At 38.3% G+C, this 27,062-nt stretch overlaps 1 protein-coding gene across 2 annotated transcripts in view; it reads right to left on the bottom strand.

Annotated features, from left to right (window-relative positions):
- The window catches only part of DCC (DCC netrin 1 receptor), a 1,130,837-nt gene that overhangs the window by 716,806 nt on the left and 386,969 nt on the right, over positions 1-27,062 (bottom strand). For both annotated transcript variants that reach the window (XM_027068985.2, XM_027068988.2), the window contains exon 2: positions 14,986-15,306. In XM_027068985.2, the coding sequence (XP_026924786.1) occupies positions 14,986-15,306 (321 nt within the window). The remainder of the gene's footprint in view (positions 1-14,985; positions 15,307-27,062) is intronic.

Raw genomic sequence — 27,062 nt, 5'->3', positions numbered from 1 at the left:
TTCCTTCCCCAAAAGTAATTCTTTCAAAGATTTAACTGTAGACATTCCAAAGTATAGAAAGAGTGCTTCAATTATTAAATAATTAAATAATATAGACTCAGTACCTAGTGAGTGCTAAATATGATAGAGGGGAAAGCAAACTAAAAAACACAACCACAAAGAAGACTTAACAATGAACAAGATTTGAAAAAATGAAGTAAAGCTTTAGGGAAAAGGTCTTATGCCATCCACAGAATAATACAAATGTGGAAATAAACATACTGGGGACTAAGAATTCCCCAATCAATCTGGGTCTCCTCAGCAGGGATCTGGCATAGCGTGTCCCTGGGTAGCACAGTTTAGTCTAAAATGTTGAGGGCAGTGTAGTAGAGCTCTTTCTGCGACAGAGCAACTAGGACAGACAGAGCAACTAGTATGCCCGTGAGTCTTCATAATGAAAATCAGCATCCCTGACCTGTGTTGACCACATTTGTAGCATTTTTCCCCCTTCATTGGGTGACCTACCACACGTAAGCCTTCTTTCTGCCTCTAATTTCTGAGGCCCAGTAGCCATGCGAAAAAGTATAAAAAGGTTACTCATTATAAACTGAAAAAAGGATAAACTCATAATTTTTCAAACACGTGAAACACATGTTCCCCAGGTAAGACCTTGCACTCCAAATGTCAGGCCAGAGTGAATTCTTAAAGTTGAGTTATAAAGCTCTGAAAATGGAGTTTATAATGAAAATGTTGACAGGCTCTTGGAGTCACTGTATTATAGAAAATTTAATATGTCACCTTGTTTTACAAGATTTTACTGGCAGAGAAGAAAATTAAAACATTTAGCATCTTTCACTTCACCAAATTGCCTTCCTCCTCCAAAGTGTGGTGCCATTTGTAGCACTATTTCATTCATAAACATCCTTTTTATTGTCACAGGCCTAGCATGGGCGTGTTCAGCTCTGTATTCAATGTTTCCTTTCCAAAGCACTGAAATGCTTATTGGGGCAGCATTACCTTGTAATTGCATTCACATTTTCTGAGGGTATGCTAAGTTGTAAGAGTTCTGGTGGAGAAAGGATGGAATTATTTACATAGATGCATAGGCAACATGAATAATGCTGATCACTGAAATATTTTCCAAGAGCCTTTCAAAAGGCCTTTTTTTAAAAAGAAACATTTGTACTGTAGATACTTATGTAAACCCAAGGGGAAAAAAGAAAGGATAGCTTAGTGCTGGAGGAAACAAATTTAAACTCTCTGGCAAAATAGGATGACCACCTGCATTTCTGAACACAAGTAGACAACGAACATCAAAATGAGGGATGGCGCCCCCAGCTGGCTAGGTCAGGACAGTGTGTAGCTTTTGATCTCAGGGTGAGGTGGAGCCCTACACTGGGTGTAAAGATTACTTAAATAAGTAAATAAACTTCAAAAAATGAGGGATCATTTTCTAAGTCAGTGATAATCAAGATTCATATGAAAACACAGCTGTTAATCCAAGTCAGATCGTCCATGTAAATCTCCTCTAACCATGCAATATTTTGATATGCTTAATGACCATTTACTTTCATTATATGTCAAATACCAACTGGGGTAACAGGCCAATTTCCAGTTCACATGCTTTCCCAGAAGGAGAAGGAAGAGTCACCACATTTGCTAGACTACAGAAAGCTCTTCAAAGCCATGGCAAGCTTTACTTCAGACCACTGATACATGAGAATTAATGGGTGTTGCATTTCAATATCATGAAAGAATGAAGTCAAAACCTGAATACTGCGCAAGTACTTTCTAGTGCAGTCATTATTTTATTAACCACGATTACTCAGGAAGATGTACTGATCCCACAGCATTGGTGCTAACAGTTTTAAAGGGGCACATATAACCTTACATGTTTGCACTGGGCCTGTGTAGATAGGGAAAGACAAGCTCTGCCTGGGAAACAGGCCAGATAGTTGAGAATGCAGCACATATACATAGGTGTCCCCATAGAGGAGAAGAAGGCTTCTTCACAAGGCTTCTCTATTCCCATCTGTTGCAGCCTACTTAGGGAATTTTCAGTAATATCCCAGTTTTGTCGTTCATAAAGCTTCATTTATCGAGTCCTTATGAAGTCCCAGGCCCACTACTGAGCATCACTTGGTCATCGTCACAGCAACCTTATTATGCTAGGCCCATTTTGTAGATACAGAACTAACCCCAGAATATTTCCATAGGTGGCCAAGTTTACAGAACTAGTGAAGCAGTAGAGACAGGATCCAAAGTCTTGGCTGGCTTCTCCAAAGCCCAATGCTCCTAACCACCAGGCTATGCCATAAAACTAACCAGGTTCTAAAGAGTCTGTTCACCCAGGGAAGTTAAGATATAATACGATCTGCATCTTCACAAAGTCACTGACCAGTAAAGGAATTGGGGTATATATGTATATTGTAAATATATGGTATGGCATGTTCCATTCTATGGCAAGAAGCAACCCAGGTCACTGTGAGCTCACAGAAGATGGGCCTCTCCTAGTCTAGTTAGAGATTCCTAAAGATAGGCTGCATGAACGGAGTCTTGTAAAAAAGAAAAGAAAGGAAAACAAAACAAAACAAGAGTTAGCACAGTGGATGAGAAAGACATACAGAATAAAGTGTGCAAAGCCATAAGCACCAGAATATGCACATTGAAGAAGCTGCTATAAAAACTGAAGAAAAGAGTGTGGATGGGGTTTTACCTGGAACTAGAGAAGCAAGCAGGGGCCAGAATCTAAAGGGTCTTTAGGACACTAGAGAGAATTCCCATTCTTCTATGGTGTGTGGATATGACCAAATACCATTTTGACAGTACATATAAAAGCTTAGGAAATACTGTTTTCTAAGGGTGACCTCAATCCCAAGTCATGGAGTGACACCTACTAGAACACAGGAAAAACACATATCGGGAAAATCTTAGGACACAGGTGAGATGCATTCTCCCAAGTTGCTCTACATAAGTTCTCTCTTTTTCTCTCTCTTTTTTTTCTTTTTAAGTGAGGCAAACATTGGTGTCTGTTTCTTAATGGTGTCATCACCACGCATAATAGAGTAAGCAGTAGATTTCTGTGATATTTAAAAGTTAAGAAGAAACCAGCTCTATTTGTTCAATGGCAGTAAAGCAAACAATGACCTGTGAGGTTTTAGGTATCTATTAACATGCAGGTACCCTTTGACTTAGCAATTGTATTGCTAAAAGTGGGTCTTAAGAGACTTGCAAAATATATGCACAACAGACAATAAAGAGATTAAGGCATACATCTGTTGTGATGAGCACTGGGTGATCCATGGAAGAGTTAAATCACTATACCGGAAACTAACATAACACTGCATGTTAACTACATTGGAATTAAAAAGAAAAAAAGACAATAAAGATAGAAAGTAGATTCATGGTTGCCAGTGCAGGAGGGGAGGAATGAAGATGTTCCAGAGTTAGAAAGTGATGATGATTGCACAGCTTTATGAATATACTAATAATGTGTGCATCATCTGCTCTCAAAGGTAAAATGTTATGGTTTGTGAACTATTCCATAATAAAAACAAACAGACCCCAGATAGACACAACGTGCATGTGTTGTGGGGGTTGTGGAGTACTTAAAGGAGACATTTACTTTATCTACAACTACATCCTCCCAACTTAGGTACGTACCTCCAGGGCTGAGACTCAACTGGAAATAACCTGAGAGAAATAGCCACAGTGTTAGCTCATGAAGTGTCCAATGACTTATGGGATGGACCCAAAGGATGCCCTGGAAGCAATGCTTAGATCAAAGAAATACGGATTTTTTAATGACATGTTTCAGCCTTTGGAGATGAATTCTTCTTGTAAGAGGGGCCACAAAACTCCAGTCCAATAAAATCAACGAGCACTGAAACAGAGTGTTGAAACTATATATAGACTTTATTAATCTTTAACACACTTTCTTAAATAGACTCCTAGTTGCTGAAATGTTCCAAGTGAAATTTCAGCAAATGAAATCTCATGAGCAGCCCTTTTTTATTTTTAATTTTTTAATGTTTTTTTTAAATTTATTTTTGAGAGAGAGAGACAGAGAGAACGAGCGGGGGAGGGGCAGAGAGAGAAGGAGACAGAATCCAATGCAGGCTCCAGGCTCTGAGTTGTCAGCACAAAGCCTGAGGGGGCAAGAACCCATAAGCCTTGAGATCATGACTTAAGTTGAAGTCAGAGACTTAACAGACTGAGACACCCAGGTGCCCCATGAACAGCCCTTTTTTTAAAGGTGGTAGAGTTTCAGGGTTACAATGAAAATGACTTTTATTTTTTTGGTAAAATACTATTTTTAACAATGTGCATAATGGAACAACAAAAGTAGAGGGGTTATAAATCAAACAGTAGGTTTTATGACTATGGTGTTCATCAATAGATTCAAAACACAGAGGCTTAGATAGGAAGAGTCATCTAAATGGAAAGATGTGAGAGTGTGATGTGGAAAACAAAGGTAAAAGTAATATAGAAAAAAAGTTAAATTTCCTTCACAGACCATTGACAAGTACTGAGACAGGCAGATGACCTTCCTCAAGCTTAGTTGCCTCAATGTAAATACTTTGCTAGAGGCAAAAGGCAACCTTAGCTTGACATTAGCCAGACCTCCAAGATCTGTAAAAATCCCTTTGGAAACTTCCTTTATCTCTACCCACCCCCACCCCCTCCTCCCAGCAAGATATATGTTAGCAATCATCCTCCAAATGTATGGCCCACTGATATACATCTAAAGGGTCTCATGACTAAGGTTTTACTCGACAGTAGTAAATGACCTTATCCTAATAATATGTAGCAAGGTCCTCAAGGTCCTAGAAACACTGCTTACAAATCCCTTAGAAACTTAAGCTATCCCTAAGCCCCTCCCAACTTAAAAGTATATAATCAGCTACTCCTCACAACCCCAGTGCAGCTCCTTCTGCCTAGAGGTCCGATCCCAGGGATTTAAATAAAACCACCTTTTCTGCATCAAAGATGTTTCTTCAAGAATTCTTTCTTGACCGTTTGCTCCTGAACCCCAACACTTCACATTAAGTGTATACATATGTTGTCTCTATGGTCTCTATTTATGTCTAAATATCTCTGGATGGAGGTGCCTGGGTGGCTCAGCTGGTTAAGCTTCCCACTCCAGCTCAGGTCATGATTCCGCGGTTCATGGGTTCAAGCCCCACATCAGTCTCTGTGCTGACAGCTCAAAGCCTGGAGCCGCTTCAGATTCTGTCTCTGTCTCTCTCTGCCCCTCCCCCACTCCCCACTCACGCTCTGTCCCTGTCCTTCAAAAATAAATAAACATTAAAAAAAATTATAAATAAATAAATAAATAAATAAATCTGGATGACCTAGGTTAGAATATAGATAGAATATAGAATCTATATAGATAGAATATATAGATAGAATATAGAATCTATATATAGAATATAGATTAAACCTAACTGTTTAAAAATCATAATGGAGGGGTGCCTGTGTGGCTCAGCCGGTTGAGCGTCCAACTTCAGCTCAGGTCATGGTCTCAGGGTTTGCAAGTTTGAGCCTACATGGAGCTCTGTGCTGACAGCTCAGAGCCTGGAGCCTGCTTTGGATTCTGTGTTTCCCTTTCTCTTTGCCCCTCCCCTGTGCATGCTCTGTCTCTTTCTCTCTCAAAAATAAACATTAAAAAAAAAATTAAAGAGCATAATGGAAAACATGTAGACAATACAATACAGATTCTCTCTCTCACACTCATATCCCTCACCAGCACTGATATTTATCAAACTATTTACAGCAATTTTTGACCTCTGCTCACTAGAATCTGAATGAGTCATACTCCCCGGGGGTTTCACTGCCATAAAGAAATTAAAGTCCTTATTTTGGGTTCTTGAACCCTATTTCAAAATGTAGAGGAGGTTTTCCAATGGTACCAACAATTCTCTGGAAAACAGCTGGGTGTCTTGCAATTCAACTCAGTTCTGACGTCTATCTACCAGGAGACAGATCTGATTCACAGGTTAAGGGTTCATTCCTACTGCTCCCCCACTCTCCACTTCAGTTACTACCTGTGCTTCTGACCTACAGGCTATAGTCTGCAGGTTCCAACCACCTCCTCCTCAGGTTAGATCAATTTACGAGACAGCTCACAGAACTCAGAGAAATATTTTACTTACTAGATCACGGGCTTATCATTAACGGATATAACTCAGGGACAGGCAGAAAGAAGAGCTACGAGGACAAGGTGTGGGAAAATGGCTGGGAGCTTCCGTGCCCTTCCCAGGTGTCATTCTCTCAGCAACTCTGCTTGTTCACCAAATGGGAAATTCTGAGAACCTTCTCCTTTGGATTTTTATGGAGGATTCAATATATAGGCATGATTGATTAAATCACTGACCATTAGCTACTGATTTCACCTCCAGCCCCTCTTCTCTCCTAGAAGGTCAAGGGGGTGGGACTGAAAGTTCCAAGCCTCTAGTCACAGGGTTCTTTCTCCTGCTAACCAGGTGCTAACCAAGTCCCATCCTTGAGTGAGGTCCTATTGTCAACCTCATTAACATAGCAAAAGACATTAATAGCTCTCAGGAGTAAGGACATCCCCAAGGTTTTAGGAGCTTAGTGCCAGAAACTGGATGAAGGCCACATATATATATTTCTCATTATCAATCATGATATCACAGCCCCCACAGCTCTATATGGTCCAATTAAAGCAGGTACATCCATACCTGAGTGGAATTTAGAGACAAGCTCTCGTTAAGAACTTGTAATGAATTGTGTGGACAAAAAGGCAGCTTCTCAAATGCTTTCAGAGGGTTTCCAACCTGCCTTCCTGTGGAAAACACTGAAATCTGGGGATAAGGCAATAGCTTTTGTCTTTTAATAGAAAGCCTCTAAAGAAAGAACTTACCACTGAAGCACTGGGGGCGGCAGTTTTAAATATATTAATTAATATATTAATATATATATTAATCCTATATTATATTACTTAGTGTGTGTGTGTGTGTGTGTGTGTGTGTGTGTGTGTGTGTGTGTATTTGCAGTGTATTGTGAAATGTGAAGACAGATTTGGGACTTACCCTGTTATTTATTTGCTATCAAAAATATCTGTCGTTGTTTTATTGTTGTTGTTTTAATTTTTTTTAACGTTTATTTATTTTTGAGACAGAGAGATACAGAGCATGAACGGGGCAGGGTCACAGAGAGAGGGAGACACAGAATCTGAAACAGGCTCCAGGATCTGAGCTGTCAGCACAGAGCCTGAGGCAGGGCTCCAACTCAGGGACCTTGAGACCATGACCTGAATGAAGTTGGACGCTTAACCGACTGAGCCACCCAGGTGCCCCATTGTTGTTTTATGCTAAACTCAGGATTCAAGGTCCAAAACAAGTTATTTGCTGCATCAAGAATGTGTGGTTCCTTCATGTATTCCAGTGGCTTCCTACTACCTAGGAATCAACTTTTCTGATTTATTCTATTTCTTACAGCTACCAAATAAATAGGCTTTTCAACAATTATGGGAGAAATCACCAATGTGTTAGAATGTGTATTACAGAATATATGTAGATTATAAGTATAAAATTAGACTATTAAAAAACAATAATTTCACAAGGGAGATAAGTAAGTGCTTTCACTAACGGTACTTTACATCCTAACAGGAAAAGTTTAAAATGATTTAGTGACCACATACACTGAGATTTCCATGATTTCTTTTAGCTATCATAGTTTCCAGAACATCCCCTAAGTTTAAATGTTTCCTTACCTTGTAGAAAAACTTTGTATCTGATAGAAACATCTCAATTCAAAGGTCTTTATATAAATTACATTTAAATAATAAATTTTACCATGGACATAAAAAAATATAATAGGAACAAAAGCCAGTACCAGCAATAGGTTTATAAAAGTAAAAATGCTTTATTAAATTTATTACCGGTTATAATTTCATCAGAAATTTACAAGGATGCCACCTGAGCTATCTACTTACTCTGATTTAAGTCTTTGTTAGCCTGACATTTGTCAAAAAAAAAATGAATCTTTTGTATTCCAAATGGGTCTTTTAGAATGCAAGAGTGTTTTCCCTTACTATCACTGAGTTATTTTAAATATCACTCCTTCATTTTTATTATAGTACCAGCAAATATCACACTGTAGGTAGCTTAAGGTTTGATTTTTTTTAAAGTGCTCTTAAGATAATGATTTTTAAAATGAATAATTAGCTCTTTCCATTGTCATATGAATTAGAATTCATAAGAAAGGAAATGAAAGGACGATTTTTAAAATTTATTTTGTTGATGTTTCTATTATAAAAAGCCCTGTCAAGTTCTCTGTTGTAATTTTTATAATGTAGAAGATGTCTTTCCACTGTGCATGTTTTTCAGGAATATGTTTCTATTTTAATTTTATTGCAGAGTTAATTGACTTAGTAAGGAGGTAACTAAAAACCTATTCTTTAACATGCAATTATTTGAGTTGAGGGTGTGGGAGTATGCAGGTAAGGAGGCATTGGGGCAACATTGGTGATTATCCCAGTTTTATTTAGCAATAAAATTAAAAGAAAATTATAAGATTAGCACACATACAACGATTACTTACAACACCACATTTCTTCCTTAGATATATATTTTTTCTCTCTCTCCTGTTTTAACCACAAAACAATAAAAACATTTATATATATATATATATATATATATATATATATATATATATATATATATATATAAAATAGAGACCATTAAGACCATAAAGAATTATGGAGTCTGAACAGTTTACTTTCCTACTTATTGTTTTAAAATAAACACTATTCCTATTGGTTAAAAAAAATAAAAAATAAAAAATAAAACAAAACAAAAAACTCTTTGCTCTGTTACTGAACCTTCCCAAAACAGAATTTTGAGAGTATACAAGGGCCTTGGGATACATTTCCCAAACTGCCTGACCAGATGAACTTGACCTTCCAGGCAAGATTCTTATATTTGTTCCTGCAGAGAAAAGGAATATGAGCATTTTTCTTGCTGGTTCCTTTATATAACATTTGAGTGACCTGAGGCAATATAGTTTATTCTCCCTTCTCTTAAGACAAGCTCCTTTTTCTGTTGCCTTTTAAGTAAAAACGTAAAGGTCAGATTATCATTTCACAAAATGCTCCATTCTGCTGAGACCATTCTAGCTCTCTCACCATAATATGTGTTCACTAATTATTTCATAACTCATTTAAATGGGAAGCGTTCTGGAAGGGAATTCACCGCAACAACTCCTCAAGTAACTAATTATTTTTTTTTTAAACACAGGGGAATTTTAATTATAATGCCTGTGTTATTTAAAAGCAGTGTGTGACAATTTGCATCTTGAAACATCTATTGTAATAGGGAAGAAAAAAAAAAATATATGCTCCTGAATGAAATAACAATTCAAGTACAGGCAATTTAGTTGCCCTTTTATTTCCTTGATTTTCAAGAAACAGAAAAAAAAAAAGCAAACCGAGCCTGAATTATAAAATCGCTTACAAAGATGAAAAGATAACAAAAATCTTGCCCCTAGAAAGAATATATACAAGCTTATTTTTAAAGTTACATGTTCTATCTCAGGAGAGTGTCATCATTTAATGTATAGCTGTGGTAGAAAAATCTCTCATTTAGAAGAAAACATCCAAATCACAGTGTTTTCCCACAGGGAGTTGATATTTTTAAGAGATTAAATGGATAAATAAAACCTATTATTATTATGTTATTATTATTACGACAATGACTACTACTTTCCCTCAGTTTATATTTTGGAGAGTTTTATTGGTTAACAATAAATGACTAGGTGGGTAACTAGTCACAGTTTCCTTACATCTAGTCCTTAGATTGAGAAGCAAAGTGATAAGGGACTAGGTATGCACTAGAGAATCTGGGTTCCAGACTCTGACTGTAGAAAGTCACTACCTTTTTTTTTTTAAACCCATTTTGTTTTGTATCAGTTTGCATATCTGTTATCTCAGAGCCTTTTTGAGCTTTATGAGGTAATGGGCATTATGCCTATGAATACATGTGCAAAGAGCAAAGTATTATAAAAAATAGGTCAGTGGTTTTAATAGTCAAGATGTAAGTACTTAAAAATTAACAAAGGAAGAATCTACCTGGATGCAAAAGCTCTATAATGTATCTTGCTGTTAGTGTCCCTTCAGCTGAGGAGAAGGGGCTGATCCCACTGCATCCCCAAGAGTGTTTACAAGCAGAGGTGACATGTAGGTTCCAACTGTGATCCTCCTAGCCCTGCAAGAGAAGTGGGTGGGCAAGGGGCTTCATGGTAGGGGGGGTGTTTGGGGTGCCGAGGTGTGGTGGTGGTGTCAGGGAAAATAAACAAGACGGTACTTTCATGATTATTCAGAGAAGCTCTGCAGTGATAACGTTTTCTTACACATTGGCATAGACTTCACCTGACAATGGCTGCACCCTGCACCCCCCTACCCCCACCCCCCCAGAGGGGAGAGGGTTATGTTAAACTCTCAGTCTAGGCCAACTAACTCCTATGAACTCAGCTTCAGTGAATCTTTTTTCAGTTGGAAGGACATGATAGAGGCTCTGTGGAATAGATTGGCCACCATCTTTTTTCTATAATGGTAACAGCAGTTGCATGATCTAGAACTCCTGGTCTGACCAGCACAAATTATATTGGCTTCATTGACAGAATACTAGATCAAGTTGTGAAAAATGAATCTTGTAGTCAAACAGATTTTGGCACAGCTTGCCAACAAACTGCATAGATTCAACTTTTTTTGAAAACTCAATTCAGGCTTGCCAATTTGTGCTTGTAGATTGCAAAAGCAGATATCTGATCCAAGATGACAATATTTATAGCTCAGGATTTGTAGCCTATTAATATCCATCTTTACACAAGAATCTACTCTGCACTAGGCCTTTACATGCTAAATGTTATTGAAAAGCCACCACAGCCTTAGGAGGTAGGTTGTTATTATGTTGATTTTACAGAAGACAATCCAGATTCTCGGATAGCTGGCAATATCTGGAGTAGGGAAGATGTGCTTGGCCTAATGCAAGCTCATCTTGATGTTATGGGTTTCAGAAGGAATGAGGAATTGGCATGTGCCTTTTATTTTCAAAGCAGCATATGGTATTCCAGTACAGTCAACCTTCTAATTCCATATATTCCTCAATAGTTTAGGAATTTATAGACAAGTAAGGTATAAATCAGATTATCCCATTCTGTCCATCAAGGAGGTAAGTTTAATCTCATAAAGGAAAAAAAAAAAAAGTGGAGGAGGAGAAGGAAAACAAAGGTGACAATGATGGTGTAGGGTCCAAGGGCAGGTTGCTCCATGATGGACCATTATGGCTCAAGAGAAACTTCTGACCCTCCCTTAACTGTATAGAAGAATCTAAATGGGAAGTCCTTCCCAGAACAAGGATTATTAGCAGAAACAAATTTTATCTGAAAAATTTTGCCATTCGTATGGGAGGCCAAACCTCTAGTTACCAAACATCTGTTCTTATTGCCCTGTGAAGTGCATTCTTTTCCTCTGAAATCCCACACCCCTACCCCCTTCTCTTTAGTTCAGAATGACATATATGACTCATTTTGTCTGTCTTTGGAATCTCCATGTCTGTGTGGATTCCCTGTATGCATTCAATTAAATTCTATTTTCTCCTAGTAATCCATCTTACGTTAATATGATTCTTCAGCCAGCTGGATGGACCTGTGAAGAAGACAGGAATTCTTGCTCTCTGACAATGGAAACCTCTCTCTATATGGCATAAAGCTCCCTGTCCTCACTGGCAAAACAAAGGCTTAATCAATAATTACTAAACATGCCTGACACTGTGACAGGTATAGAGTGGTAAGCGAAGCTCTGCAGATGAAGTTGGGCTCTGCTTCTCCTTTACAAGTCTCAATCTAAGGGCTCCTGGGTGGCTAAGTCTTTTAAGCATTCGACTTCAGCTCAGGTCATGATCTCATGTTTTGTGGGTTCCAGCCTCATGTCAAGCTCTGCACTGCCAGAGCCTGGGATTCTCTCTCTCTTCCTTTCTCTCTGCCCCTCCCACATTCTCTCTCTCTCTCTCTCTCTCTCTCTCTCTCTCTTTCTCTCTCTCTCTCTCTCTCGTAAATAAACTTAAAAAAAAGTCTCAATCTAGAAGTCTGAACAGGAGTATCCATGACAGAGAAGTACTGCACCATTTTAGACTAGAGCTAACTGAATATAAACAAAATTCCTAAGTTTCACCAGGACTGGCCAAGTTACTTTCAAATAGATCAATAGCCCTTCCTGATAGAACTCACAATTACAGGATATGCCAATGGTCAGTAGCTTGTTACACAGAGATTTTTTAAAAAGTGTTTTAATGTTCATTTATTTTTGAGAGAGCGAGGGAGAGAGACGGAGCATGAGTGGGGGAGGGGCAGAGAGAGGGAGACCCAGAATCTGAAGCAAGTTCCAGGCTCTGAGCTGTCAGCACAGAGCTGGTCGTGGGGCTTGAACTCACAAATCATGAGATCATGACCTGAGCCAAAGTCAGATGCTTAACCAACTGAGCCACCCAGGCACCCAATACACTGAGACTTCTAATAAAATGTTGGATGGGACGGTAGCCCTTGGTTTATCTTTCCAACTCCCCTCCCCTCTTCAGCTAAGTGTGCACTTAGGTTTAAGAGGTTGAAGAGTATGTGAGAAGTTCCTAGAAAATAGGATGAATGGTATGTGGCAAGACCATTGCATAAAATGTGCTGATTGGTTAAAGACAGATTTCATTTGCCACATTTCTTTTTACCAAAAGGTACTTTGAGAAAGCAAAAATGGAAGAGGGACAGTATTATTTTAAGTGGACTCTACACCACACCTGAGAGTGCAAACAGGTTTTTTGTTCCTTTCTTTCTTTTTCCTTTTTTTTTTTTAACTGAAGCAAAGCTGACTCTTACCTTTTAGTGGTGACTGGTTTATTGACTGCTAATGCTTTAAAAATGAGATTAAATCAGGCCCATGGTCTTTATTACAAGGAAGATATATGCCCCTCGTGCATTCCAGTGGTTTGGCAATCTTAACCTCGACAGACATAACATTGATGTATGCTGTGTTGCCCAACAGCATGGTAAGTGTTTAAAATGCTGTGAACAGCCTTATTGCCTTGAAATGATACAATCTAATATTAGATTGTAACTCAGTGACTGAATCTGCCAGCTCAACCTTCTACAGAATACCAAAGTTGAAGCCACTTTATTTTAATATCTCATAGGGAAGGAATCATTCTTCATTTCCCCATTGAAACACAGCACGTAAAAGTGAATCTAGATCACAGGAAAGCTGAAACCACAACAAATCAGGCCATTTTCATTAACAGCACATATACACCTGCCTTCTGGAATAGGATGTTGAAACACTAGCCTAGCTCATTCAAATTGGCAGAACTCCCTTAGCACCGTGGGCAATTGATGGGTGGGATCTGAGTGTCCAGAAATTCTTAAGCTAGAGAAAATCAAACCATACCCTCTCCACTTTGTTTGAACATTCTGGGAAAGCAGTTTTTACCTTAATCCTCAGCACTTCTTCCACTTGTTCCTTTTGATCAATCATAATTAACATAGACTTTCAATCCTCTCTACACTTCATGCCCATCAATCAAATTTCAGACACCCATCAGTCAAAGGAGCCAGAGGGTTGAGAGCCTTGGTTTGCATGATCGGAATGCCACCTCACGTGTTTCCTGAGTTAAGGGGACTTTCTGAAACCATGCTTCAGTCTGTCAGTGTTAAAGCAGGTGGGTTCTCAGGACACAGTACTTTCGAATGCTAAAACCAGGTCAGTCCTGGTTAAAGCAGGATGGTTGACCACTTTATCTCTAGGTGAGGCCTGGGCTCACCAGGACATCTTTGCTCAGGCACAATCTGGTTTGTGATACTCTTTTGTGGCATGACATTGGATTTAAACAGATTGCATATCAATAAAATCTAACTTTTATATCATCACCTGACCAGAACATCTCTTGGAGATTCTAACTTCCTCACTGCCTCAGTAGAAGTCCTGCCCAACTGTCCTACTAAATGTTATTGCTGAAAATGAATCTTCATTCTCATCAGTATTCTGGATTTAGACTGAATGGGACCTGGGAAAAGAAGCCCATAGCAAATGGCTAAATGATGGCCTACTAGCTTAATTTTATACTGAGACCTAAAGATGAAGTTTGAAAGTAGCCCTTCCAACCTGTTTACCCATTTGAAAGCCTAAACTTATTTCATGTTGGATCCATGTGCCTTGTACTGTACCTCATGTCAAAATTAAAAGAAAAAAAAAAATCAAAGCCTAATTTGTAGCCAAGTCATCATAGAAACAAGTAAAATTTTTATTCTTCCCTTGCATGTCCAACATTTCAGAGGCCAGAAATTAATAATGATTATTAGCTGCCCTCTAACTAAATTAAGTGGATCAGAGAGAACAATGTCCATGGATTCCAGAACATCTAATACTATGTTTTTCAGGGTCTCTACCACCTGAAAATATTCAGATGGAAAGGAAAAACTATTCATCTTATTACTTAATTATTGAGTCAACATATTGCCAAGCATATTTGGAAGCACGACTGCAATTGCAAACTTTTATTTCTCATTTGAAAGCTATATGTTGCGATCAAGCCATTGTAATCAAAATAAAATTCATGACTCTGAAGGCAAAAGAAAAAAAATAGCTCTGCAAAATTTCAGCATTAGTGATTCTGTAAAATGGAATTAATCAGGAAATCGTTTTTCTAGTATTTTTCTACCAATGAAGAGTCCTCCCGCAGACGCAAGCAGATCAATTTGAGGCAGTCTTTGTAAAAATCTCACAATGCTATGTTAGTCCTTGAGATCCTACTACTGTTTTCCAAGCAATTAAGGAGAAAAGTCAGTGAAAACTATGAGGGGGTACACATACAGCTTTTTTTCCGTTGCTCCTTTGTCTTAAAAATGGATACTGTTTCTGCGGAGATGATTTTCTTATTCTCAAAAAAGGAATAAGAAGGATGGAGAAGGAAAAGGAGAAAAAGGAAGAATCCATCCACTTACCCGCTACTGCAACTTTCGCCGTCCGGCTAATAATTGACCCAGAATCTCCCAAAGATGCCTCGCATTGGTAAAGTCCCTCATCTGGCTTATGGTGCCTGGAGTGGAGTATGTTTTGTATCAACAGAGAGCCGTTTGAAAGTTGCTGCTTCCTTTCGTCCATTCCCAAGGCCAGGTGGACGCCATCTTTCTTCCACTTGATAACCGGGATGCCTCGGTCAGACTCAGCAGAGCAGTTCAGGAGGACATTTCCTCCCCGCATCGTGACAGCATCGGAAGGCTCTGACAGGAAGCGCAGGGATGTGAAAGCCTTAATCTGGAAACCTGCGCCAAGGAAACACAGGGAAATAAATATGTTCACTGATTCAAAGAAATCACAGGCTCCAATCCCCTGCTTTTTCTTTATAAAACTTTTCCCAAAATGCTGGGGTCTTTGGAAAGCATCCAAGAATAAATGATATTGTGTTAAAGAAGCAAAAAAAAAAAAAAATGTTCAATTGGGCTAACCAAATTAAGGAAACAATTGACCCAAAAAGTAATAATTGAGAAATTAAAAAATCATACAAATCTAGGCATGGTCATCATCACTTATAGTATAAGTCAATCTTTAAAAATTGAGAGAGAAAAAACTAATATTTTCCAAATAAAACTAGATATATTTTTAAACTTTTATTTGTGTGTGTGTGTGTGTGAGAGAGAGAGAGAGAGAGAGAGAACGAGCATGAGCAGGGGAGGGGTAGAGAGAGATAGAGAGAGGGAACCCCAGAAAGGCTCTGCACTCTCTGCGTAGAGCCTGATGTGGGGCTTGCTGAAACTCATGAACCACGAGATCATGACCTGAGTTGAAGTCAGATGTTTAATAGACTGAGCCACCCAGGGACTCCAATAAAACTACATATTTTATTTTGAAAACAGTTACTTTTTAAAAAGATTTTTTTTAATTACAGACAGACACACACATAGAGGGTGAGTGGGGGAGGGGCAGAAAGAGAGGGAGATACAGAATCCAAAGCAGACTCCAGGCTCTGCACTGTCAGCACAGAACCTGATGTGGGCTTGAACCCCAAACCACGAGATCATGACCTGAGCTGAAGTCAGACGCTTAACCATCTGAGCCACCCAGATGCCCCTAAAACTAGATATTTTAAAGTAACAGTAATTAGTAGTGGGGCAGTAGTCATAGTGCCCCTAAGATTTGGGAGACTTATTCTATCTCGGCATTTTGATTATAGTATCCATTAAATTAAAAAAAAAATCTACTCAGACATGTTGTTTCATCATCAACAACAACAACAAAAATCAAGTCTGAACAGTGTGGGGGAGTTATTTAGAACAAAGCTCAGGTGAATTTTAAAATAGGTAAGAAATCCCACTTGCAGAAGCAAGTCAATAATGCTACTACCTAAAATCACAAATCCCTGAAGTGTCTTCATTTCCATCCAAATGTTGCTCCTGAGCCAGGAAATCTAAGTGAATATTATATTTGGTCTCTCTTTTTTCTACAAACATAAATGAACATAAGAAATCAACAGGAGGAAGAGAAAGTCATTTAAGGATCCTGAGGGGGTGAAACCGGTATAATTAGTTAAAGTATATTATATTCAGAGCTACCAGCACAGCATTTATCAGAGTGCTTGACTGTTGAGTCACAGACTATACCAAGGTCTTTAGGAGGTCAACGGGTGCACCTTTTCTCAAACAGGTGTGCACCTAAAGCATTCGAGTCAAATTACTTTTAATTTCATTTTTAACCATCTCTGGGGGTAGGGATTCTATAATGCCTCTTGGTATCTTGTTTTTAACATTTAATCATTCTTCAAGTATAACTGAATTTTCTAGCTTCTATTTAATCTCATATTTTTTTCTTGAATTGCTTTGTGTGAACAAAGGGAGGAGATGGACATTTCTTTGTAAGAACCCTTTATTCTTTTGAAGCAGCATTTAATTTCTTTACAAATACCCCCTAAATTATGTTTTAGCCTTCATGTGTTTTAGGATAACGACCCCAATTTCATTAACTTCCTTAATTTTCCATAGTGGAAACTTTTGTTTGTTTGTTTTTTGTTTTTACTTTGCGTAAACTTTCTAGCTTTCTATCATTTAAAAGTCAGGCATCTAAATTGCTTATCATCAATATTCTCATAAAGGATTGATCCAGACTAGCTCCAATGGATAGAATTTTTCTCAACTTTGTATATACCCTGCTTTCCAGTAAAGATAAAAGCTGGATAGCTTCTCACTGTTTCTCTGTAATGTTACCTGTCATACCCAATTTTTCCAAGCCTTCTATTTGAAGTCTGTTACTTTTGCAACTCTGTTGAACTTTGCCCAGTGAACTGTATCATTCATTGTCATACACTCATTTCATCCAATGAGACCACTCACCCAAAGAAAGCAGCCAGAACTTTGCTCAAATTAATATATATTATAAAATAGCAGTGAGAATTTAAGTCTACCATAAGTGATATTGGTAAAAATCTCAAGAGATGCAGCTGGGCCCTCTCACTGCCCAGTAAGCTCCCTCCTACCCCTGGATCATTTTAGTGTAGCCAACTTAATTTTATTACTTCTCATCTTACATTAAATCGGGAGTCTGGATATTTAGCTCTTGGTCCTGGCTTTATGACTTAAAGATCAATGACTCAAATAAGTTTTTCAAGTCCTCAGAACCTCAGGTCCTCCATCTGTAAAGTGAGGGCACTGACCCAAACAATGTCTAAGTTCAACATTTAGTTTGGATACTTTTAGAATTAGTATGGGTTGAAGGCATCCATCAAGTGGATCCTGCTCTAAGCTTGCTGAGATATAGACTGATTTTGCTATAAGTGTCTCCCCCATGTGTACATGATATCCTCCTTTACAAGAAAAGAAACACATGCCAATGAACACTTAGCTCAAGATACCAAGGGTGGGAAAGCACAGAGAAGTTCCTATGTGCTTGAATGTCAAGATATGTCATTAGAGTAATACTGGCAATTTCCATACAAGTGGCATTAATAAGGTAGAGATAAATTTAGAATTCAAGACCAGGCAACTATATGAAACAGTTGCTTTTTGGTCCTTCCTGCAGCCCATATTTTAAACAACAATCTCATGTTGAACACCTTATTTATGTCACAGAACACATAATACACTGAACGCAGCTGTTTATGACAGCATGTTAATGAGCATATGTGCCCATTATCACAAATAAATAATCCACTTAATCTGAAACAAGGAATTTATGACAGTTTTCAGTGCTGTGAGTACATAATGTAGGAAAGTTAAATAAAGATTAACTTTTATTCAATACGATTACCCTTGCATTTTGCTGGCAGTTTGAGCTTCTGTGCTCCCGATACCAATTACATTTTGAATATATGGCTGTGGAATACAGGTACCTCACTGCTTTAAGTAACTTGCATTAGTTACTTAGTGTTTCGAAAAGATGTACGCGAGCCAATAGAATCTATGGAGGATTAATAGATATGTCTCCAGTGTGCCTCATTTCAAAGTTCCAAGTCTATGTTAGGCACAAGCTGCTTGCACTCCCTTGGGAGATATTTCACAAAGGCATAAGAAATGTCCCACTAACACAGTATACTGACTTCAATTTAGGTTGTCCCCCTCCCTCTTCTCTTAGAATGCTAGTTGCCTCGGGAGGGATTTCACCTACCAGTACATCATATTTTAATACGAAATAATTTTTATCAACTACACTGATTTATGTTTGTACAGAGAAAGATAGATGATAAGGCTGAAGAAGACAAAGAAGTAGAAATAGCCTTTGGAGCCTGTAGTTCAAAAATTTGTGGCTAGCATTTGGGCAGGCATTTGATGGGGGATAGAACACCTGGGAAATGAGTAAAAGAAATAATGAGAAAGCAGAAGAAGAATGCTTTTCAAAAGTCAACATGAAACTACCTACTTTACAATTTTACAAAGGATTTTACACTGGGATGACTATTGTGGGGATTTCATCCAGAAGAAAGCCATTTGGAGAAGTTTTTGTTTGTTTTGTTTTGGTTTTATTTTTTAGATGCCAGTGATTATTCTGTTGAACCCCTCAAGAGTAGCATTTCTCAGTCTTGCTTCATAAAAGAGGTGGTCTTTTGGCCTGCTGTAAAATTACATAAATTAATTAAATATATTTTGAAGAAATATATTTGAAAATACCTGAATCCCATCCACTAACGAAATGAATGGCTGAGTCTGATAGCAGAGTTCATGATTAGAATGAGTGAGCCTCCCGGCATCTTCTCCCTCTACATATTGGCTTGTGAAGATCTCTAGATCTTTTCTGGGTAGGATTTAGGCACAGAGCCATAGATGCATTTAACAAATTGGTCTTTTCTTATCTGTGTTTATCCAAGAAAAAGTAATAAAGTGTCATATTGTTCTTGGATGTTATTCTTAATTTTCACCTTCTTCTGAGAGACCATAATTTATAAGCAGATAATAACACTGCAAAATCTTCAATGTTTTCCCCATGTAGAGAGGAGGCCTTACTCTTGAGGGTCTGAGAGACCCTAATTTATAAGCAGATAATAACACTGCAAAATCTTTAATGTTGTCCCCATACAGATAGAGAGGAGGCCTTACTCTTGAGGGTCTGAGAGACCCTAATTTATAAGCAGATAATAATACTGCAAAATCTTTAATGTTGTCCCCATACAGATAGAGAGGAGGCCTTACTCTTGAGGGTGACCCAAAGAAGAAATATTAACATCTATTTGCTTTGGTTTTGTCAGACATAAATATGTACCAGATATAACACTTCCAAGGATATTCTAAGTTTATATTAATTGAGTATCTAGTAACTAATGTATTTTAGAAACTCACCAAAATAATCAAACAAATAGTAAAAATCTTTCCATGAGCTTAAGTCCCTTTGTGCATGACCTCCTCATATCCTTGTCAATTTCAAAGACCAGTCAGTCACAGAGGCAAACAACTTAGAATGGGGTTTTTGAGGTATGACACTGTATCTACAATATCAAACATTGTTAAGTGTGAAAACTAATTCTTCATAGAGTCAGATATTCCTTCCAAGTTCAAAATGTAAAAGCTTCTAGTGAAGCAATAATTGCTAAAAAAAAAAAAGAAAAAAGAAAATTATGAAAAGTAGCATAAAAGTAAAAAGCAGCTCCTGAAAATATTTTAAGATTAGAAAATGTCATACAAGTCCCCACAGAACTTGCTATGCATAATTTTATCTCTTTCAAAGCACAAAAACTTTCACTTTGGGATGCTTGGAGATTCAGATGATCCCCAAATTCTTGTAATCAACCCAGAAAACTCTGCCATCGTTATCTCTTCTTAGAAATATATGCTACTGCATCTGCTTCTCTTGTGTTAAGAAAAGGAGATAGAGCCCCACTGAAGAAAGCAAAATTATTCTATGAATGATGGAATACTTTTTAAGTCATCAAACACCAATTAATTACAGGTGCATTGTAACTCTGGACTTCAGTCCAAAAAAAAGTTTATAATGCTTGTGAGCCTTTGGGATGGAAAGTTGGATTTAAGAAGCAAAGCAAAGCAAAGCAACGCAAAGCAAAACAAAAAAATGCGAATGAAAAGAACCCCTAACTATATGTGAACTTTACTGGGTTTAGGATATCAGAATATAAATTCTGAAACAGTGGTTCTCAAACCATGGTTCCCAGACTAGCAACAGCCACACTGGGAACTTGTTAGAAATGCACAATCTCAGACCCCGCCCCAGACCTACCCAAGCAGCAATTTTGGGGGATAGAGTCCCACAGGATTTAATTAGCCTTCCAGGGGATTTGCACATTCACCAAATCTTGACAGTCACTTCTCCAAAACATCTGGTGGCCTGGACTAGTGCACAGAGGTCCTTGTGTTCTTTGGAGTGTCCTTGTTATAATTTTCTGTATTTTGGAAATGTGTGTAATTTGGGTCAATTATTTTTTCTAAGCAGGGATATGAAGTTATGGGGATGATTCAGGAAGGCACATAACTGAACAGATTATCAACACATATTTCATTGATATTTGCAGCATATTTCTCTTTGAAAGGTTAAAAATAGAGAAAGGGCTAAGAAAGAGGGCTATTGTTGCCAATACCTCATCCTTCTACTTTGTAACCAGCAATCTGTTTGGACCCCAAATGGCCATACTCCATCAAACAAAATTTAAATTCCAGTTGACTGAACAGTTAGAATGCTCCTTGGAATATCATTAGTTCTTCCTGCAAGGAGCTGTCAAAAGATTTCTTTTGATCAACTTCAATGGCCACAATCCTCTCCTGAAAGAAGTTTTGGTAAATATAGTATTCTTTATCAGATTCTTTATCAATATTCATTGGTATTTTGAAAGAGAGAGTGAGCAGGAGAGGGGAACAGAGAAAGGGAGAGAGGGAATCCTAAATAGGTTCCATGCTGTCAGCACAGAGCCCAATGTGGGGCTCAATCCCAGGACCCTGAGATCATGACCTGAGGCAAAATCAAGAGTCATTCTCTTAACCTACTGAGTCACCCAGGCACCATGCCTTTTAAAATATTGGAATTCTAGACACTTGCTTGGCTGACCTACTCCTCACTTCAGTTTAGTATCTAGATGAGCAAAACTTAACAGCACTCACTCAAAGTCCCACAATGATCTCTGTGCTGACAGCATGGAGCCTGCTTGGGATTCTCTCTCTGCCCCTCCCCCACTCTTGTGCGTGTGCAGGTGCATGCATGCACTCTCTCTCTCATTCTCTTTCTCAAAATAAATAAAAATAGCCTGGGGATGTCCTTTATGCTCCATCCTAATGCATGACTTAAACTTCAGACAGCCCAGAGCAAGACAGTGTATCTCACCAACAGAACAGAGCCAATGACCACAGGGGTTTCTGTGGAGTATCTGTGCTTTTTTTTTCTACTTTGATAAGAGACAAAGTAAAAATAATTGTCAGAAGATGTGGTTGTATCTTTAAAAGATTGTATGCATTCCAGTCATTGTTAGAGACTAACATATTTTAAAGCTGTTCAACTTCAACACAAGTTTTTATCACTAACAAATGGAAATTAGAAATGAATTAGATTATGCAGAATTTATTCCTTAATTTAAATAATGCAAAGGAAGACTTACCAGGAAGAAATGCAGGTACATTTTATTATGGGGATTTATTAAGTATCATTAAAATGTAGGGAAACGATGGATGAAAATTTAAATTAAAAATTTTTAAAGGACACTTCAAGTTCCTCCCTCATTATAATTTCCAGTTTTAGCAAGTAAAAATGTAAAGATATCAGTTATATTTGAATTTTAGATAAAAACAAATAATATTTTAGTATAAGTATGTCCTAAATACTTATATTAAATAAACACTACATAGGGCATAGTTATACTAAAACATTATTTGTTGCTTACCCAAAATCCACATTTAACTGGGCATCCTGTATTTTCTCTAGCAGTCATATCCCCATGAATTCACTTCCTTGGAATCATGGCAAAAGTAAGCAAATAGTATATGAATTCATATTACTCCACTCAGTTCTCACATATCTGAAGAGAAGACTGAACTCTTGGAAAGCTACCATGATTGAATCAGGAAAAGTGATTTTTAGTGGCAGGACATTTGCTGACCTAGTCCAACACCACCAAATATCCATGTAGAAAGGTTGTTGAACTCGATTTGTTCTTGATACAGTGATTCTTCTTTTCTCTTCCCTTTACAAGACAGGGAGCAAAAATCAGAAATACAAATACAGGATATGAAGTTCAAGAAGCAACTGTCCCAGCAGAAATTGCTTAGTGAGCCCACACAGAGGCTCCACATCAGACATGCTGAGCACATGGCATCTTCCACGAGGCAGAGGAAGCTTTGCTGAGATCTGAGGTTTTTATAGGGTGAGAAGAGTGTGCCCCAGGCAACTGTCTGAGTGTCCTCTGGCTAAATCCGATAGTAAAGAAAAAGGATAAGGGCCAAGATAGAGTGGGAAAGTAGCTTCAAGAGCTAAATCTCTAAACTAGAGCTTGATTTTGCTGTGTGATACTGGGCAAATTGTAATGGGATTTTTTCAGCTCAACAGGTAACACAGTCTGACAACTAGGTTATCATTCCTGAGGCCTTCTGCAAAATTAACATTTAAAAGAGAAACTTTGATGTGCTGCTTAATCTGCCCTGGGTTTGAACCTTTAACTCCCCTCATTTTGGTTAAATGTAAACTGGCTTTCTCTTCCCCTTGTGTTTTTCATCAGTCTTGCTCAAAGTAGAAGAATGGTCAGCTTTTCATGAAGGCACAACTGTCAAATAGAATAATAAGGAAGATAATTCAGAGTATTGAGAAAAAGCAGCAGTTAATGGGTACCCAGCACATAGGAATATCTCCATGTGGATAGCAGTGAAGTGTGGACAAGCTTTGGAGACACTGCCAATTTTGAGGGCACTGACTTTTAATCAAGTTACTTATATTTACTGTACACAAAAAAAATGTGGACATAAAATCAAATATAATAATTTCCTGTAATCCTGCTCACGTGGTAACGGCCACTATTAAACTTTGTGTGCATTTCCTTCCAAGAAATTATTTATTTTTGATTCATAGTGATTTGCTTTATTATTCACAGGATTGCGATAATATGTGAGAAGAAAAGAGACAGAAAGAGAGAGATAGAGACAGGGAGACAGAGTTCTCTCACACACAAAAGCATGCACACACTCTGGTCTGTCCCCTATAAGGCTCTCATCATAGGGTCTCCACCCTTATGATCTCATATAAACGCAATTATCTCTCAAAGGTACACACTCTAAATACACACAGGGGGTTAGGGCTTCAATATATGAATTTTGGGGAAACACAAACATTCAGTCCATAACAGATATAGAGCAGGAACCTAGGGGAAGAACTCTGGATGGAGAGTGAAGAGTGAGTGCTAAGGTCCTGAGGTGGGATTGTGCCTGCATTTTCCCAGGAACAGTAGGGAGATCTACAAGACAGGACTGATTAGACTGAGGGAGGAAAGTTCAAGGGGATTAGATTGAAAGGCCATTGGGAGGTTGAAAGGCCACTGGGAGGTTGAAAGGCCACTGGGAGGCACATAAGACCTTGTAGGCAAGCAAAAGGACTTTGCTTTACTTTTCACAAAGATGGAAACCTAGTGGAGTGTGTTTTCATTTTTATTTTATTTTTAATTTATTTATACTTTTAAATGTTTATTCCTGAGCGAGAGAGAGACAGAGAGAGAGACAGAGAGCAAGTGGGGGAGGGGAAAAGATAGAGGGAGACAGAGAATCTGAAGCAGGCTCTAGGCTCCGAGCTGTCGAGGCAGAGCCTGATGTAGGGCTCAAACCCATGAACTGTGAGATCATGACCTGAGACAAAGTGGGACACTTAACCAGTTAAGCCACCCAGGCATCCTGTGGAGGTATTTTTTTTTAATGTTTATTTACTTATTTTGAGAGAGAGAGAGAGAGAGAGAGAGAGAGAGAGAGAGAGAGAGAATGAGCAGGACAGGTACAGAAAGAGAGGGAGAGAGAAAATCCCAAGCAGGCTCCATGCCTGACATGGGGCTCCACCTCACGAACCGTGATCGTGACCTGAGCCCAAACCAAGAGTCAGATGCTTAACTGACTGAGCCACCCGGGAGGGTTTTGACCAAAAAGTGAAAAGGTCCAACTCATATTTTAAAGCAGCAGTTTTCAACAGGGAAAGATTTTGCCAAGTAGACATCTGGCAAATGTCCGGAGACATTTTTGGTTGTCACAACTGGGAGGGTGCTACTGGCATGTAGTGGGGAGAGGCCAGGGATGCTGTTACGGAGGCTATAGTGCACAGAACAGCCCCACAAAGAGAATTCTCCAGTCCCAAACATCACTATGTTAACGATGAGAAACCCTATCGTAAAAGGTCACCCTGGTTGCCGTGTTAAAAACAGGAGTCATTAGAAGAAGTTGGGAAACCAGTTAGCAAGTTACTTCCATCATCCAAATGAGAAATGATGGAATTTGGATGAAAGCCTCCAGTGGAAGTGATAAGAAATTGTCAGATTCGGGATCCATATTAAAGGTAGAGCCATGGTGTTGTTGAGGAATTAAACGTGGGTTGCTCAAAAAAGGAAGACTCCCAGATGACTCCAACTAGATCAATAGAACAATTTATGTAATTTATATGCAAAAAAGGCATACGGTCTGTTGCAAAAGAAACCTCTCAGCAAAAGGGGTCAGGAGACCTGAGTTCTTTGACTAATTCTGTCACTCACCAAGAATGGGCCATGCCACTGGGAATCAACACACTGACCAATAAAACAAGGATGTTTGATTAGCTAACTTCTAGGTATATTTGGCTCTAATGTAAACAGTATATGAGTTCATACCTATTAACTTTGCTACTTACAAAAATTTCCTCTTAAATTTAGGAGGAAATTTGTTATATGAAGAGATTTGCTATAATCACCCTGTGATCAGTTTATCACAGACTTATATGAGTCCACAAAGAGGTGCAGTTACTGAAGGTGTCAAGAGACCAACAACCCACCTCATTATCCATAAAATAGAGGGAGACTCTAATCTTTTCTCTTGAAGATAAAAGACTGCACAGGTCACTCTGCCAACAAAGCACAGCAGCTTTATTATGATTCATGAGAGATGAAGTATTCATCTTGTGGAAACTGCTGTTGCAAATATAAAGGATTAATTCCATAAAGGTCTGACAGGTCCAGAGAAAGCCTTAAAAATTCAGCAAACCTCATGGTTGACATTGTGCTGTAAAGTCTGATGTGGGACCCATATTGATAAAACATTTGTGTTATAATGAGTTCCATTTTCTCAAAATGGAGGCCAAGCAGTGGTTTTCATTAAAATGCTGTCATTCATTTTGTCGTGATATTTACTGTATCTTGTCTCAGCAGAAAAGTGATATTTCCCTGCTTAGTTCATGAATGACATCAAGAAGGAAAAGTATAATGATAAGAGGAATATCAACTTTGGAGGAGAGAGCCAATGAGTTTTAAACTGTCCAGGTCAATGTTCATTAAACGACATGTGTTATTAAATGGTGATTTAGGTTCAATGGGAGATGACTTGGAGAAGAAAGATGAAGTCTCTTTAGGAGATCAGAACCATAAGAGGATTTCTGAACCCTAAATTTGCAACATATGCACGATCTATGTGAACTTCAAGGATGAAGGAATTATTCACGTGTCCTTTCACTTAAAGGAACTAAAAGATGAAGAAATAAGTGTGTTTCTTACCTAAAAAAGACTTATTATGTGAATGAATCAGTTGCCGCAATGTCTTGAAGTACTCTTTTTAAAAAATATTTGTTTATTTTGAGAGAGAGAGAGAGAAAACACATGTGCAAGCAGGGGAGGGGCAGAGAGAGAGAGAATACCAAGCAGGCTCCTTCCTATCAGTGCAGAGGTTGACGCAGGCTCAGTCCCATGAACCATGAGATCATGACATGAGCCAAAGTCAAGAGTTGGAAACTCAGCCAACTGAGCTACCCAGGTGCCCCAATTTCTTAAAATGTTCTAATTAGAGCCTTCCCTAGAATCCAGCGGCTATTGCCTTGAACCTGCCCTACTACCAGGAGGGGGCCAGTTTTGAAAGTTCTGCATGCCTGGACAGTGGTTCAGGGTTGAACATGGGGACCAAGGAATGATTGGTCCTTCCATATCAATATTTTTAAAAATGTATTATTCAAATGTATAAAATCGAGTTAAGACCTGAATGTCTAGAACACGACTACTGGATAGAATCTTGAAAATACTCTAGACTGAATCTTTCATAAATCCTTTGCTGGCCAAATCCTACCAAAGACACCAAAGAAAGCATATGACAAAGACTTCTCTAGGAGCTATATTCATTACATTACAAGTGACTCTCAGTTCACTTGATTGCCAATACGGTGTGTCTTCCAATAGTATCTTAGAACTAGTTATACATCTTAAGCAATTAAGTAATAAACATTAATTCTCATTAGGTTCCCATCTTACAAAATGGAAAAGTTACATACAGGCCTGTGTAGAGATGGCAAGTCTCACTGAACAGCAGTAACAGTCCCAGTTCTCAGAAGAGATGGTACTTTATTCTGTGTCTCTTGAAGCTCTATTCATTCTATCACATACCATATTTATAAGAATTTCATC

This window comes from Acinonyx jubatus, chromosome D3, assembly GCF_027475565.1.
Source record: "Acinonyx jubatus isolate Ajub_Pintada_27869175 chromosome D3, VMU_Ajub_asm_v1.0, whole genome shotgun sequence".
NCBI classification, from domain to species: Eukaryota; Metazoa; Chordata; class Mammalia; order Carnivora; family Felidae; genus Acinonyx; species Acinonyx jubatus.
Note: the sequence above shows the minus strand (reverse complement) of the source record. Positions and strands in the feature narration are given on the sequence as shown.